The sequence below is a fragment of the Gobio gobio genome (genome assembly GCF_949357685.1).
Source record: "Gobio gobio genome assembly, chromosome: 7".
Taxonomy (NCBI): domain Eukaryota; kingdom Metazoa; phylum Chordata; class Actinopteri; order Cypriniformes; family Gobionidae; genus Gobio; species Gobio gobio.
Window position 1 is genome coordinate 48,575,578 of NC_137103.1, and position 14,570 is coordinate 48,590,147.

The window sequence follows — 14,570 nt, forward strand, 5'->3', positions numbered from 1 at the left end:
ATTTTAAAGTCTTTTCTTCATCTCTCTTCTCTGTTGCCCATTCAGGGTTCCCAGCCTTGTTGACTAATAAATTGCCATGATTTTTTCATATGATTTATCCTGTTATTTAATCATTAGATTGACATTTGATATAAAAATACTAATTTCATGGCAGAGAAGCAATAAATGGCTGATACTACAGTATATATATATATATATATATATATATATATATATATATATATATATATATATATATCCAAATAAAAGTTTGTGTTTACATAATATATGTGTGTGTACTTTATATAATTATGTATATTTGAATACATACACATTTATATTTATAAGAAATATTTGCATGTATATACTGTATATATATATATATTTATATATATATAAATATTTTTTTTCCCTAAATATACACCTGCATGTGTCTGTATTCAAATATAGATAATAATTCTACACGGTACACATATATATATTATGAATAAACTAACTTGGATGCAATTAATCCAGATTAATCGGTTGACAGCACTAATATATATACACAAAGTGAAATTAGGCATCACAACATAATAAAAAAAGAACATTAAAAAATGTATATAATTTCTGACATCTAACCATGTTATCAAATTACAAGTATTTAAAAAAAAGTGAGAATGTGAAGACTGCAAAGGTTATTTAAATGCAAAAATATGCAGAAATGAAATACCAGCAAACCTGATAACCCGATAAACCACACACACACAAAAATAAAAAATCCTCCCTAAAAGTGTGAACATTATCTGAGACTAAACAGACAAGAGACAAAAACAGAAAATGTTTGTAGAAGTAGCAAACAATTATTAAACAATATATATTACAATTTCTAACAATAAAAATGGTGGAAACATCCATGTTCATTCAACATGTGTTGAAAAATTGAAAATAGGTGAAGGAAGTGTTTTTCCAGACCACAGGGTCAAAAAGTTTTACAACTATACCTCAAATGGCTCTATGGACTCTCAAGGCCAATAATATGAAATAAAATAAAATAACAAAAACAATAGAGGCTGCTTGGTCACAAATGCACTACAATACAGAAATTTTGAATGTTTTTTTTCTAATTTCCATGACATTTTCCAGGCCTGGAAAACACCATTTTAAAATTCATATTTTTCCATGACCGTAAAACCCCTGTCCATAAAGACAGCGAGTGCAGTCCTTCACAAATAGCGCACCTCTCATCAGCCATGAGCTCACCCTTCACAGAGAGGGCCGCTGGGAAATGTTCATGGCCTCACACGCTGCACCTGAACACAGTATCACGTTCCTCCAGAGCTCGCATGTAGGGGCCCCTTCAGATCCAGCGGACCATCCGTTTGACAGTCAGATCAGTAAATGACAACACACAGAGAGGATCTCTGCAGGCTGCGGTTTGGGCTCTACATTCACTAATGACACAAGTGGAAAAAAAAGCACATATCTGGATTCTCTCAGTATCGCTCAGTTGAAATTCAAAGGTGAAATAGGAGGAGAAATACTGTAAAATAAAACTGTTTTTAGAAATTTGCAAGCAGATATAACATGTAATTCAAAACAGATATTGGCCAGGCTGAATATTTTTAGCCAATTTGAGATTATCAACATTGCCTGCTAGTGGCTGCACCTTGGACGTCAGTTCCTTCTTGTATCAAATAAATAATAATACAAATAAAATATAGGCTACTGTATATAAAAATGATGGAGGTTTGCTCATCCGCCATGACGCTCTCTGTGAGAAATGTTGCAAGCCGCCTGATACAAACTGTGAATCGGTTAGAGTGCTGTTACTGGGAGGATATTGCACAGCTCTCAGCCAATCAGATTCGAGAACCAGAAAGAACTGATGTAAATATACCCTCACCTAAAGGATTATTAGGAACACCTGTTCAATTTCTCATTAATGCAATTATCTAATCAACCAATCACATGGCAGTTGCTTCAATGCATTTAGGGGTGTGGTCCTGGTCAAGACATCTCCTGAACTCCAAACTGAATGTCAGAATGGGAAAGAAAGGTGATTTAAGCAATTTTGAGCGTGGCATGGTTGTTGGTGCCAGACGGGCCGGTCTGAGTATTTCACAATCTGCTCAGTTACTGGGATTTTCACGCACAACCATTTCTAGGGTTTACAAAGAATGGTGTGAAAAGGGAAAAACATCCAGTATGCGGCAGTCCTGTGGGCGAAAATGCCTTGTTGATGCTAGAGGTCAGAGGAGAATGGGCCGACTGATTCAAGCTGATAGAAGAGCAACTTTGACTGAAATAACCACTCGTTACAACCGAGGTATGCAGCAAAGCATTTGTGAAGCCACAACACGCACAAACTTGAGGCGGATGGGCTACAACAGCAGAAAACCCCACCGGGTACCACTCATCTCCACTACAAAAAGGAAAAAGAGGCTACAATTTGCACAAGCTCACCAAAATTGGACAGTTGAAGACTAGAAAAATGTTGCCTGGTCTGAGGAGTCTTGATTTCTGTTGAGACATTTAGATGGTAGAGTCAGAATTTGGCGTAAACAGAATGAGAACATGGATCCATCATGCCTTGTTACCAGTGTGCAGGCTGGTGGTGGTGGTGTAATGGTGTGGGGGATGTTTTCTTGGCACACTTTAGGCCCCTTAGTGCCAATTGGGCATCGTTTAAATGCCACGGCCTACCTGAGCATTGTTTCTGACCATGTCCATCCTTTATGACCACCATGTACCCATCCTCTGATGGCTACTTCCAGCAGGATAATGCACCATGTCACAAAGCTCGAATCATTTCAAATTGGTTTCTTGAACATGACAATGAGTTCACTGGACTAAAATGCCCCCACAGTCACCAGATCTCAACCCAATAGAGCTTCTTTGGGATGCGGTGGAACGGGAGCTTCGTGCCCTGGATGTGCATCCCACAAATCTCCATCAACTGCAAGATGCTATCCTATCAATATGGGCCAACATTTCTAAAGAATGCTTTCAGCACCTTGTTGAATCAATGCCACGTAGAATTAAGGCAGTTCTGAAGGCGAAAGGGGGTCAAACACAGTATTAGTATGGAGTTCCTAATAATCCTTTAGGTGAGTGTATATAAATACAGGGCTTGACATTAACTTTTTTGCTCACCAGCCACTGTTTTTGGTTTTCCATTTTCACTGGCCACAGTTTTGACATCAATACCAAAAACTGCCATATAGATAGTTTTAATATCTCATAATTTGGCAGCAGGTATATTAGGCTGCTGTCACTTTAAGACCTGACGCACGGATCCATTATACTGTTGCACATGCGTTTTCTTTCTCAACTGTTTATGTTCACTTAAAACATAAGTGAATATGTCAATACTCGTCAAGACCGGCATTTTGACATTATTTTCTGCGCACTTTGGGTGCGAGTAAAATTATGCGCAATACGTGCAATCCCATGCTGAAATTCAAGCCCTGTAACACCAACAATATTCATCTGGAGCAAATGAAAACGAGTGAGTGAGGGGAAGTGGATTTGTGTGAACACTGTCCCAAAGTCATTGAGCTTGTGTTTCACTGCACTTTCACACTGGAGTCCATTTGATGTGTATTAGGTTGATGCGAAAATGTTTTTGAACCAAGATGCACAACAGGAAACTGCACCTGAGCCTGCTTGAAACGGTGGCCTGGGGTTCGGTTCACGTGAACTCACAATTTGTGTGAGAGCAATAATGATTAACTTGAAGTTAACTACTGTTGATGAAACAAAAGGCGGAATGAATAAACAAAGACACAAGAAAGAAGGAAGGAAGGAGGGAAAGAAACAAATGAAAGGAACAAAGAAACAAAAAGACAGAACAAACAAACAAGGAAAAGAAAGACAGACAGACATAAATAATAAAAGTTGGATTCGTGTGAACTCAAGATAGTACACAATTTGTCAAACTGTGGTTCAGACCAAACAATCAAGACAAGTGTGAAAACAGACTAAGAGTCTCAGGAACACAAGGCTACAGAGCGTGAGAAGTTCTTCATCGTCCTCCTCTTCCTCTTCTCCCCAGTGGCAGCCAATCTGCCTCGCTGTGGGGTCGGTGGGAAGAGAGCGGAGCTTGGCATGAGAGTACAGGACCGCGTGTCTGGGATATATAATGTCGTGAGCACTTTATCTTTCTGTCTCACACACAAACACTCTTCGTCCCATGGCATGAACAAGACAAACGGTGACCTCCATCTCTCTAGATGCTCATCAGCTCCACCCGAAACTAACTGGCTATGAATCTTCTTCCAAAAGCTTATTCAGGGAAACTTTCTGTCATGTTTGCCAGGGGGGCACACAGAGAACGGATCCACAGATGAGGAAGACTCAACCATGACGTGCAAGATGAGGCAAGGATTTATGACTGGTAATTAGCATTAGCCTGCGCAAATTTCCTTGCAATGGACTGAGACAAATTACATGGACTGGAACCTCAAGGCTCTCGAAAACCGATCCCACCTCACGGGTCCACCAAATCCCAGAGCTGGAACATGCCAAGAGTGGTTTGGAGCAGAAGGATCATGCACTTGTAAAACCAAAAAAAAAAAAAAAAAAAAAAGGGGCAGTGAAGGGTTAATGCTAGTCATGGCTATCCATCAGTCTCAAAGGCTTTTCCAATCGCTTCCCCGTCCAAAAAAAAAAAAAAGAAAACGCGAGAACGCAAAGAGTCAAGGCGGCGGGGAGGGGGGCACTTCAAAGCCTTGTCATCTGGCATTGCGAAGAGCTGGTTTGAATTAACTTCAATTCTCCTTTCTGTTTCCAAGTTCATGGTGAGAGTGCCTGGGCTTCTGGTTTTCATTAGAGCCAATTTTCTTATCTTTTTTCTCCCTCCTTTCTTCATCCTAGGGTTGATCCCCTGCAAATGCAACGTGGCACTGGCTGGGTCTAAATAAGAAGGTGCTGCCCTTAAGGCATGCATTGTCTCGAGAGGCCCACAAAACATCTCGTCGAGGAGGAAACACGACGAGTGGAGGGGGAAAAAGAGAGGAGGGAAAAAGATATGGGTGAACAAGAAAGAGATGCATAAAGAGGGGAAAGTGATAAGTGAGAAGAACGAAAGAAAAAAGATACAGAAGAAACAAACAAACGAAAGAAAGCAGAACAAAAAACAAGGTGAAAAAAGAAAGAACAAACAAACAGATGAAATAAAGATACCAAAGGAACAAACGAAGACAAGACAAAACAAAACAAAAAAGAACACACACACATTTGACAAAACAAAGCAAAAAAGAATAAAATATCAAAAGACTAAGAATAAACAAATACACAAACAAACAAAAGAGAGAAAAAAGACAAAGAACAAAAACAGAGATACAAGACAAAACAAACAAAAGACAACGAAAGGAAGAACAGACAGAAAAACAGACAGAAAGAATGAACAAACGAATAAAAGAAAGGATATGATAAATAGAAATAAAAATAAAGGCCACAAAAAACTAAAGATAAAAAAATTAAAGGATAAGAATGACAGAATGAAGAAAGAAAGAAAGAAAGAAAGAAAGGATGGCGTGAGCAGGAAGGCAGTAGACAGAAATATATGAACTGTTATGTTCTCCCTCCTCAGTCTCAAGGGATCATTAAATCAAACGCTGAGAAACGTTTGTAAAGAGCAACTGATGACAGAAAACACGAGAGGGAGAGAGAGAGAGAGAGAGAGAGACAGAGACGTCCCCTCATCTGGGTGGATCATGGGTGGACGCAGGACAGATAACTACTCTATGAACACAACCCGATTACAGATCATTTAAAGGTTGAGTCACTTAACATGGAGTTTCCTCTGACTCAGAATGAATCATGAGCAGATTTGCATGTAATTCGATTAAAATAATGGCTCAGGTGCCCCAGTAACTCAAACAGTAGAGCATTACATATGCACTGAGCTACACAGATACTCTCATGTAAGAGGCAAATGCTGACGCAAATATGGTTTGTGTCATTCCACATCTGTGGTGGCATTTTCAACAGAATTTCTTTCAAAAATTAAACTCATCCATGCAACATTACTGTATTAAATTAACCTTACTGTATCATACTGCATACTCTTTTACAGTTTATTCACGGTCACACTATATAATTGTAATATGACGATTGTAATCGTCGTCAGTGAGGAACCTGGGTGTGCTCTTTGATACCAATCTTTCGTTTGAAAGCCACGTTTCTAGCATCTGTAAAATTGCATTCTACCATCTTAAAAATATATCTAAATTACGGCACATGCTCTCAATGCAACATGCTGAACAGTTAGTTCATGCGTTCATGACCTCAAGGCTAGATTATTGTAATGCTCTACTGGGTGGTTGCCCTGCTCGCTTAATAAACAAACTCCAGCCGGTCCAAAACGCAGCAGCTCGAGTTCTTACTAGAACCAGGAAGTATGACCATATTAGCCCAGTTCTGTCAACACTGCACTGGCTGCCTATTAAACATTGCATACATTTTAAAATCTTGCTTATTACTTACAAAGCACTAAATGGTTTAGCTCCCCAATACTTGAGCGAGCTCTTAACACATTATACTCCATCACGTCTACTGCGGTCTCAAAATTCTGGCCAGTTAATAAAACCGAGAATATCGAAATCAATGGCAGGCGGTCGATCCTTTTCCTATTTAGCACCTAAACTCTGGAACAGACTTCCTAACATTGTTCGCGAAGCAGACACGCTCTGTCAGTTTAAATCTAGACTAAAAACACATCTCTTTACCATGTCATACACATAAAACACTTTTTCAATGAAATGATTGTTAGGCTGCATTAACAAGGTCAGACGGAACCGGGAACTCTTCCCCATAACACCTGATGTACTCGTTACATCATCAGAAGAATGACATCTACGCTAATGATAGTCTCTCTGTTTTATCTTGAGGTTTACTGCAGTCAGCCGGATCCGGGCCGGATCCAGTTCAGATGGTGGACCCGGAAGTGTCTGCAGAGACCGTGTCAATTAGACTCCCCCTGAAATTGCCTCATCGACACGGCATCCTCAATAAACCCGTCTCCGGCCTGATGACTCCGATTGTTTGAATATTCCTATTTAATAATTGTTCAATCGATATGTCATCCTCAATAAAACCCGTCTCTGGCGTGTTGCCTCCGATCTTTCGAATATTGCACTTTAATAATTGTTTCATCAATACGGCATCCTCAATAAACCCGTCTCCAGCGTGATAACTCCGATATTTCGAATATTCCGATCTGTTATGACTTCTGACCTGTAAAGTTGTCAGAATAATAATCATACGCTGTTTGTTAATTGGCCAGAGGAGAACTGGCACCCAGACTAAGCCTGGTTTCTCCCAAGGTTTATTTTTCTCCATTAGGTCACCTGATGGGGTTTTGGTTTCCTTGCCACTGTTGCCTCTGGCTTGGCGTGCTCAGTTGGGGACACTAAATTTTTCAACTAAATATCCAAATAAATCTAATTATTAAACTAAATTAACCATACAAACTAAATTACTGATCTAATTACTGATCTAAAGCCCACATTGTCATTGTATGATAATTGAAATGAACTGATGACATCACCGTTTTCTCCAGAACGGCTGAATAAAATTCTGTTGCATTATTTTCCTTTTAACACTGTGAAGCTGCTTTGAAACAATCTGCATTGTTAAAAGCGCTATATAAATAAAGTTGACTTGACTTAATATATAATAATAATTAATAATAATAAACACAAACACATGACCTTTAACCTAAGGAATAAAATGTAATCCTTGTTAAAAATGATCATTTTCAGTTGTATAAAATGGTAAAAAATATTTGCAATATTATAATTGAATAATTTATAATATATAATATAAATGATTATATTTGTAATATAAAAACATGATAAAATATAGTACCTCACATTTAAAATAATTAGCGACACCTGCTTTAATGTAAATTACTAAATACATATTGAACAATTTAACTTCACTTTTTACTATGCTTATACATTTCTGAGATACTATATTTCACATCAAATCTCTTCTTTTTTGTGCTAATTGTATTACTTTTTTTAACTGAAAAAAAGGTATCTAATCAGCTGAATAATGAATGGATAACATGCTTTTTTTAATTAAAATAATTGCAAATAATTATTATTCGGTCATATCATATATGCCAAGTTAAATGCAGTGTTTAGGTTTATAGTGTGAAGGTGAGCGGCTGGCTACTCTAAGTAACATAAAGGTAGATGGTAGTATCAAACTACAAAATTTATCCGACTGATTATCAATGGCCAAACCGGAGCATCTTAATATGGGTGCTGATGCAGATGAGATCAGGAGGAGATTTGGGGTCAGACGCTGCAGTCGGGTCAGACTCAGCTGGCATCACTTAGACCCTGCGTGAGGAAAAGCCGCTGAAGAGAGGTGAAGCGAATTTATCGAAGAGAGATTTACGACAACGGCCGGACAGATGGAGAGTGGGGCTGGTTGGGTCAAAGAGAGGGAGGTGGTCTGGTTTAAAAAAAAAACAGGGAAGAGCGAGGACTATCCTATCTTATCGCCCTGCAGTGGGCCATATTTTAGCCATCTACCTGCCGAAGCAGCCTGAACGCATTGGGCACGGAGGCCCCTCTTCAAAGAGCATCTCGAATCGGCCGTGCGCCCGCAGTGTGAAGGAAGGGGTTATTAATAGCCCCAAACACCAATGCTAATGGGGCTCAGCTTTACTGGCCCGCCTTCAAAGACTCCCATCGGCCCCTGCTACAGATAAAAGGGACAGTTCAACGGATGAGCAGAGCTTATACAAATTGTTACAAGACACCATTCTCCCACCAATTCTCCAACAACCACCTACAGTTCAAGAAAATCCCTGTGAAAATGGGGCTTTGCCTGGGGCTTTCACACTATTTGGCTGTCAAACGGGTGTGTTAGTGAGCAATAATAAACCGGTGAATTGGTTTGGCTCTGTTCTAAAACCTAGTGAGCTGCCTTTATTTTAAGGGAGCATAAAAATGCCAAAAAAGTAAGCAGAATTATTCAAATATATCTTATTTTGACCAGTATCATGTGTATTCTTTGCAGGTGAGACAAGCTTATTGAAAGATGACATTCAACGATGCTACAGGAATGTCAGTGATATAATATAAATCAATAAATACAGAGTGCTGTCATTAAAATGTGTTACAAGGGGACTTATGCCCCTTTTCAAAATCTACAAGCTGTTGTTGAGGTCTACTAGAATAGGCGTTTATGCTTGAATGGTTCAAAAAAAGCATTTTTCACAAATTTGACATTGTTGCAGCACCTCTCTTCCCAGTCCATCAGTAATGCTCTTTTTAGTTCCGGTCTCTATGAAGCCCCTCCTTCTGAAAACTGCAATGTGCTCTGATTGGTCGGCTGGCCCAGTGTGTTGTGATTGGTCAACTGCTTCGAGTATGTTTTGGAAATGCAACGCCCCTCACCATAACGGTGAGCTTCAACACACTACATATGCCTCAGATGGGAATGATTTAAATGAGGAATATTGTGACATGTTCCGGCCTGCCGAGGGGCTATCTTAAATAGTGAAATAACATTCCTTTCTTGATGTGCGTTCACTCTCTTGACTTCATATTTGAAGGAAAAATACAATCGTGAAACTTTTGAAAATGCAGTCTGCGATGTACTTGGCGTGTGTGTGTGTGTGTGATGCACGGTTCGCGCTTATATCCACCAATCAGGCGGGCCAAGTAATGAAAAATAACATTCCAATCAATCGCGGGTGGATGAGAGATTGTGTTTGTTTGATAAAGATATTTTGCGAGCCCTGTGGGACGAATCTTTTTGTTTGCAGTTTCTCACACGCTTTCAAAACAATTCCTTGTGTAGCCTACTCACAGGGGAGCTGAAGCTCATTATAATATGCAAAACTGTTATCCAACCCTAGCCGTGGACAGTGCGGCAAGCCCATCAAAACCCAGTGTTTCTTGAGAAAGCCTCAAAACCAGTGTAGAAAATAGCCTATTACTTATTCATTATGATGTTTTTGAATGTAAAAACCATGCGAACGTCATAAGTTGACCTTAATTTAATACTTAAACTACCTTTAATACTTGTGTATTTTGTATTTGTATGCTCATTAGAGTCTCATTTAGTTCATAATCGTATCCAAATCTACTAAAATATTGTGATACAAAATTGAGTCGAGTTGCTCCCTGTCTAGATTGTTTCAAATTGGTCATAAATTAGATTTCACCTTAGAAGGCAGCATGCCAAAGTACAAAAGCTGTAGACAGCAGGGAAGCTCACCAGGTTTTGAAACAGAACCCTTCTCTTTGAAAAAAGCTTTTAATGTCTTTCCTGCCAAAAAAGAAAAAGTTCATTGATCCAGCTGATCAAACTGAAGTGCGTTTTCCTTGCAGCTCTTAAGAGTCTGTTAGATTCTTCAAGCATTCTCAATCATCACATCCTATTCTGAGTTACACACAGTGGTGAAATACAGTCCTTCTACTGGCTGTGAGGTCACTGGAGCAGCCCATCCAATAAAATGACACTGCCTTGCGATAAATTCAGCCCTAAACAGGCCACTCTCTGCCACATGTGCCCACATAAAATCTCTGACTGTGCAGCTGGTGGTAATATAAATAGGTTGAGGGAGTAAATGACTATTCAATGAAAGAAATAAATAATAAAAACAGTAAGGTAAATATATCTGGACATTAGTTATAAGTGAGTCTTTCATCAATATAATTCCGCCGCTCAACCTGGACCCATTCTGTGCGTTTCCCCAAAAAAAGAAGAAAGCCAATTCTGCATGAGAAACATGGCTTCTGCACCGGCCACTAAAACCTGATGGTCTCGAACCAGGAACATATAACATTATAATCAACAAAGATGATGTGATACACATGCAGTTGGCAGACACTCTGCTCCTATTTTTTTCATTGTGTTTTATTACTTGTAAACAAAGACCGCAATACACTATGTGCAGGTTTTGAAGACCGTCCTGCTTGTTTTGGAGTAAAAGAGGTGTATGCGTGACAATGATACCTGAATGCTGCTAGATAATCTGCGTCGCCCATGGGCGGCTCCAGACCTCCAGTGAATGCCATGTTCACGTTAAAGCCCACGCCTGGACCAATGCCCACCTATAGACAGACAAAAACAAGCCATAAAATACAGTACAATTCACTTAGTGGTGTAGTAAACTCTCTCTATTTCTACTAAGTTCCCAGCACCGGTCTTACTGGAGCAGATGAGCAAGAGTTATGAATCACGCACATTCGAACATCCTCAGGGAAACCGCTAAATTAAGGCTGATGTCAGAGAGCCAATACAGGACAAATCCCAACAATTATGACCAGAGTTAAACTGTAATGAGGTTTTATTCAAAAGCCAAATGGACTTTGACTAATACCAGAATTTAGGGGTACAACAGAGTCAATTAAATTTCAATCCCCTCATTAGTTCAGAGGCAGGAGCTGACTTACCGGATTAATGATAACGAGCATTAATTATAACTGGGAGAAATGGGAGTCAAAGGGGAAAAGAAGAACACAACTGTCTTTTCCTCTGCTCATGTCAGGTTGATATGGAACGTATATTAAATATTCACAATAGGTTCAAAATGCTTTTCGTTTGCATACATTGAATTGGTGTATATTTATGGTATTTATATATATATATATATATATATATATATATATGTGCAAATTTAATTGAAAAACTTAAATAAATACATATATAAAACTTGATTTGAGAATGTTTCAAAGTGCATCTGCATCTGACAGTCTGTGCAAATTCACATGGTCACACATTTCTTTGTCACCTAGAAAATTATATATAGAATAGCAGAATATTAAGCATTTTATCTTCATTTTTTCCAATGTATTATTCGTTTTATATTTTACAAAATCCCCAAACTGTTTATTTTCAGGTTTAACCAAGATTTTGAGTTTTTATATTATGTGTTTTTATGTTGTATGCCTTGTATTTTTAATTTACATTAAAATTATGATTCAATTGTGGTCCCCTCTTACTGAAAAAAAATGTTTTTCAGAAATGTTTCAGCTGTTTCAAAGCAAATACATGCATACTGTGATATGCAGCACCACTCAAAGGTTTGTGGTCAATAAGATTTTTTTCTTTGAAAGAAAATAATACTTTCATTCAGCGTTAAATTGATCAAAAGTTGTTTTGCTACAAAATATTTCTATTCATCAAAGAATCCTGAAAATAAATGTATCGGTTTCCACAAAACTATTAAGCAGCAGCACAACTGTTTTCAACTGTTGATAACAATATAAAAAAAAATCTTGAGTAGCAAATCAGCATTAGAATGATTTCTGAAGGATCATGTGACACTGAAGACTGGAGTGATGATGCTGAATCACAGGAATAAAGTGCATTTTAAAATATATTAAAACAGTTTTTTACATAAAAAAAAAACATAAAAATATCTCACCACCAAACACAAACTTCTGAACATATATTAGTGTTAATGAAATACTGTCCGAAGGCACATAAAACCCACCTCATCGGGGGCTCCGCTGCCAGGGAAGAAGTTCCCATCATCGTAGCGATGGAGAGACAGATACAGGACATTAGGATCACTGTAGAAGGCCTGTTGAGTCCCGTTGCCATGATGAACATCCTATGCGCAACAGTACAAACAATTGATATGTCATCTGTTCAATACTAAAGTAATCATTAATCTAGTCAAAACAACATTTGGTTAAGCAATGTAAAAATCAGATGCTGTCAAAAGACATGCCGTCACTCTGGTGTATTCACATTGGAATGAAAAGTGTGTAAAAATCTATTCTGAGCCGTCTGTGATGCAGGAGGACAGTTTAAGAGCTGTATTATTTTGTTGATTTCTTTTCATGTCTGCCACTACATGTCATGGTCAGCTTCCCCGTAAACAGCAGGTCTGTCAGAAGAGCCGTGTGACAGACAGGAGGAAATGAAAACCATTTTAAAAGGAAACCCTAATGACCCCAACAGAGCTCTGCCCTGACGCCACTTGTCTTCTTGCGTATGTGGACCCATTTCAGGCTACCGCTGACCCAGGATAAGACCGTCCCACATACCATAAACTATTATATTGTTTAAAAAAAAAAAAAAAAAAAATATATATATATATAATTATATAATTATATAATTATATATATATATATATATATATATATATATATATATATATATATATATATATATATATATATATATATATATACATACATACATGTATGTATGTGTATATATATATGTGTGTGTGTGTGTGTGAGTGGGCATGTTTTTGTGAAATATCAGGACACAAATGTGTATAATGACATGGGTATGACACAGGTATTACAAAAAGAGGGTGAAATATGAGGACGTTCCCCATGTCCTCACTTTTCAAAATGCTTATAAATCACACAAAACAAGTTTTTTTTTCACAGAAAGTGAACTGCACAGTCTCCTGTGAGGGTTAGGTTTAGGTTTAGGGGCAGTTTAAGGGGATAGAAAATATGGTTTGTACGGTATAAAAACCATTACGCCTATGGAATGTCCTCACATTTCACAAAAACAAACGTGTGTGTGTGTGTGTGTGTGTGTGTGTGTGTGTGTGTGTGTGTGTGTGTGTGTATGTATGTATGTATGTATGTATATATATATATATATATATATATATATATATATATATATATATATATATAAATATAAAACAGTTCTAAGACAGAGGACACATTATTTAATTAAATGTATTATTAAAACATTGTTAAAAATCAAAAATTACATTTATATATTATTATTATTATATATAAATATAATATTTGATTTTTAACAAAGTAGTAAAATATTTAATGCATTTAATTAAATAATTTTCCACTCATGGCACTGGTTATGTTGGCATTATAAATATTTATTAGAAATGATATATAGTATAGTATATTTATACATAAAAACATACATTTTCCCTCCACTGTAATGGCACTGGTTATGTTAACAGAAAAATAAACTTTTTTGTGATAAAAGATGCCCATGGACATTTACTGAAAATGATGCGTGTCATTCTTTATACAGTATGTGAACCAAGGGCGCCAGTTACGTGTTCGGGAATCGGTTTGAAAATGGTGATTATTTGTGTAATTCAGTTTGGTGACTAGTGGCACAGAAATAGGAAAAAGATATTTCTCACGTAAGAAATTAGGATTTCATGGAATAAAAAGAAAGTATATACAATCTGATTGAGTGTGCACTTACCCAGTCTACAATGAGAACCTTACTGACGTTGAGTCTCTGCTGTAGGAGTTTGGCTGCAATGGCGACCGAGTTGAAATAGCAAAACCCCCTGTTATTTGTGTCAAAAACAAAAGCAAAAAAACTGTGTGTGAGAGAGAACACAGAACCAGGGCAGTCAGCTGGGGTGTGTGTGATCTATTGTGGAGGGCCTGATCGTGTGCGTTTGTGAAGTGGACCTCCTGGCCTGATGGATTGTCTCATTTCGCTAATGACACAATTCACCCACTGCGTCCTGGCTTGACATCAGAGCGTAAGAACAGGGCCTGGCCCGCGGCCCACGGCAAAGGCACCAAACCTCAGTCGGCTCCCCAAACACGGCATCGATGGAACAATCCTTTTATTTAACCTTTCACCATAGAGACTGAGGAACACTCGTTTAATTT

The 14,570-nt window shown here is 38.0% G+C and overlaps 1 protein-coding gene across 1 annotated transcript in view; it reads right to left on the minus strand.

The window, feature by feature from the left end:
• The window catches only part of hdac4 (histone deacetylase 4), a 293,108-nt gene that overhangs the window by 35,362 nt on the left and 243,176 nt on the right, over nucleotides 1-14,570 (minus strand). Inside the window, exons 20-22 of the mRNA XM_079822512.1 lie at nucleotides 14,149-14,236; nucleotides 12,431-12,550; nucleotides 10,948-11,045 (exon numbers count right to left, since the gene is read on the minus strand). Coding sequence (XP_079678638.1) covers nucleotides 10,948-11,045; nucleotides 12,431-12,550; nucleotides 14,149-14,236 — 306 coding nt within the window. The remainder of the gene's footprint in view (nucleotides 1-10,947; nucleotides 11,046-12,430; nucleotides 12,551-14,148; nucleotides 14,237-14,570) is intronic.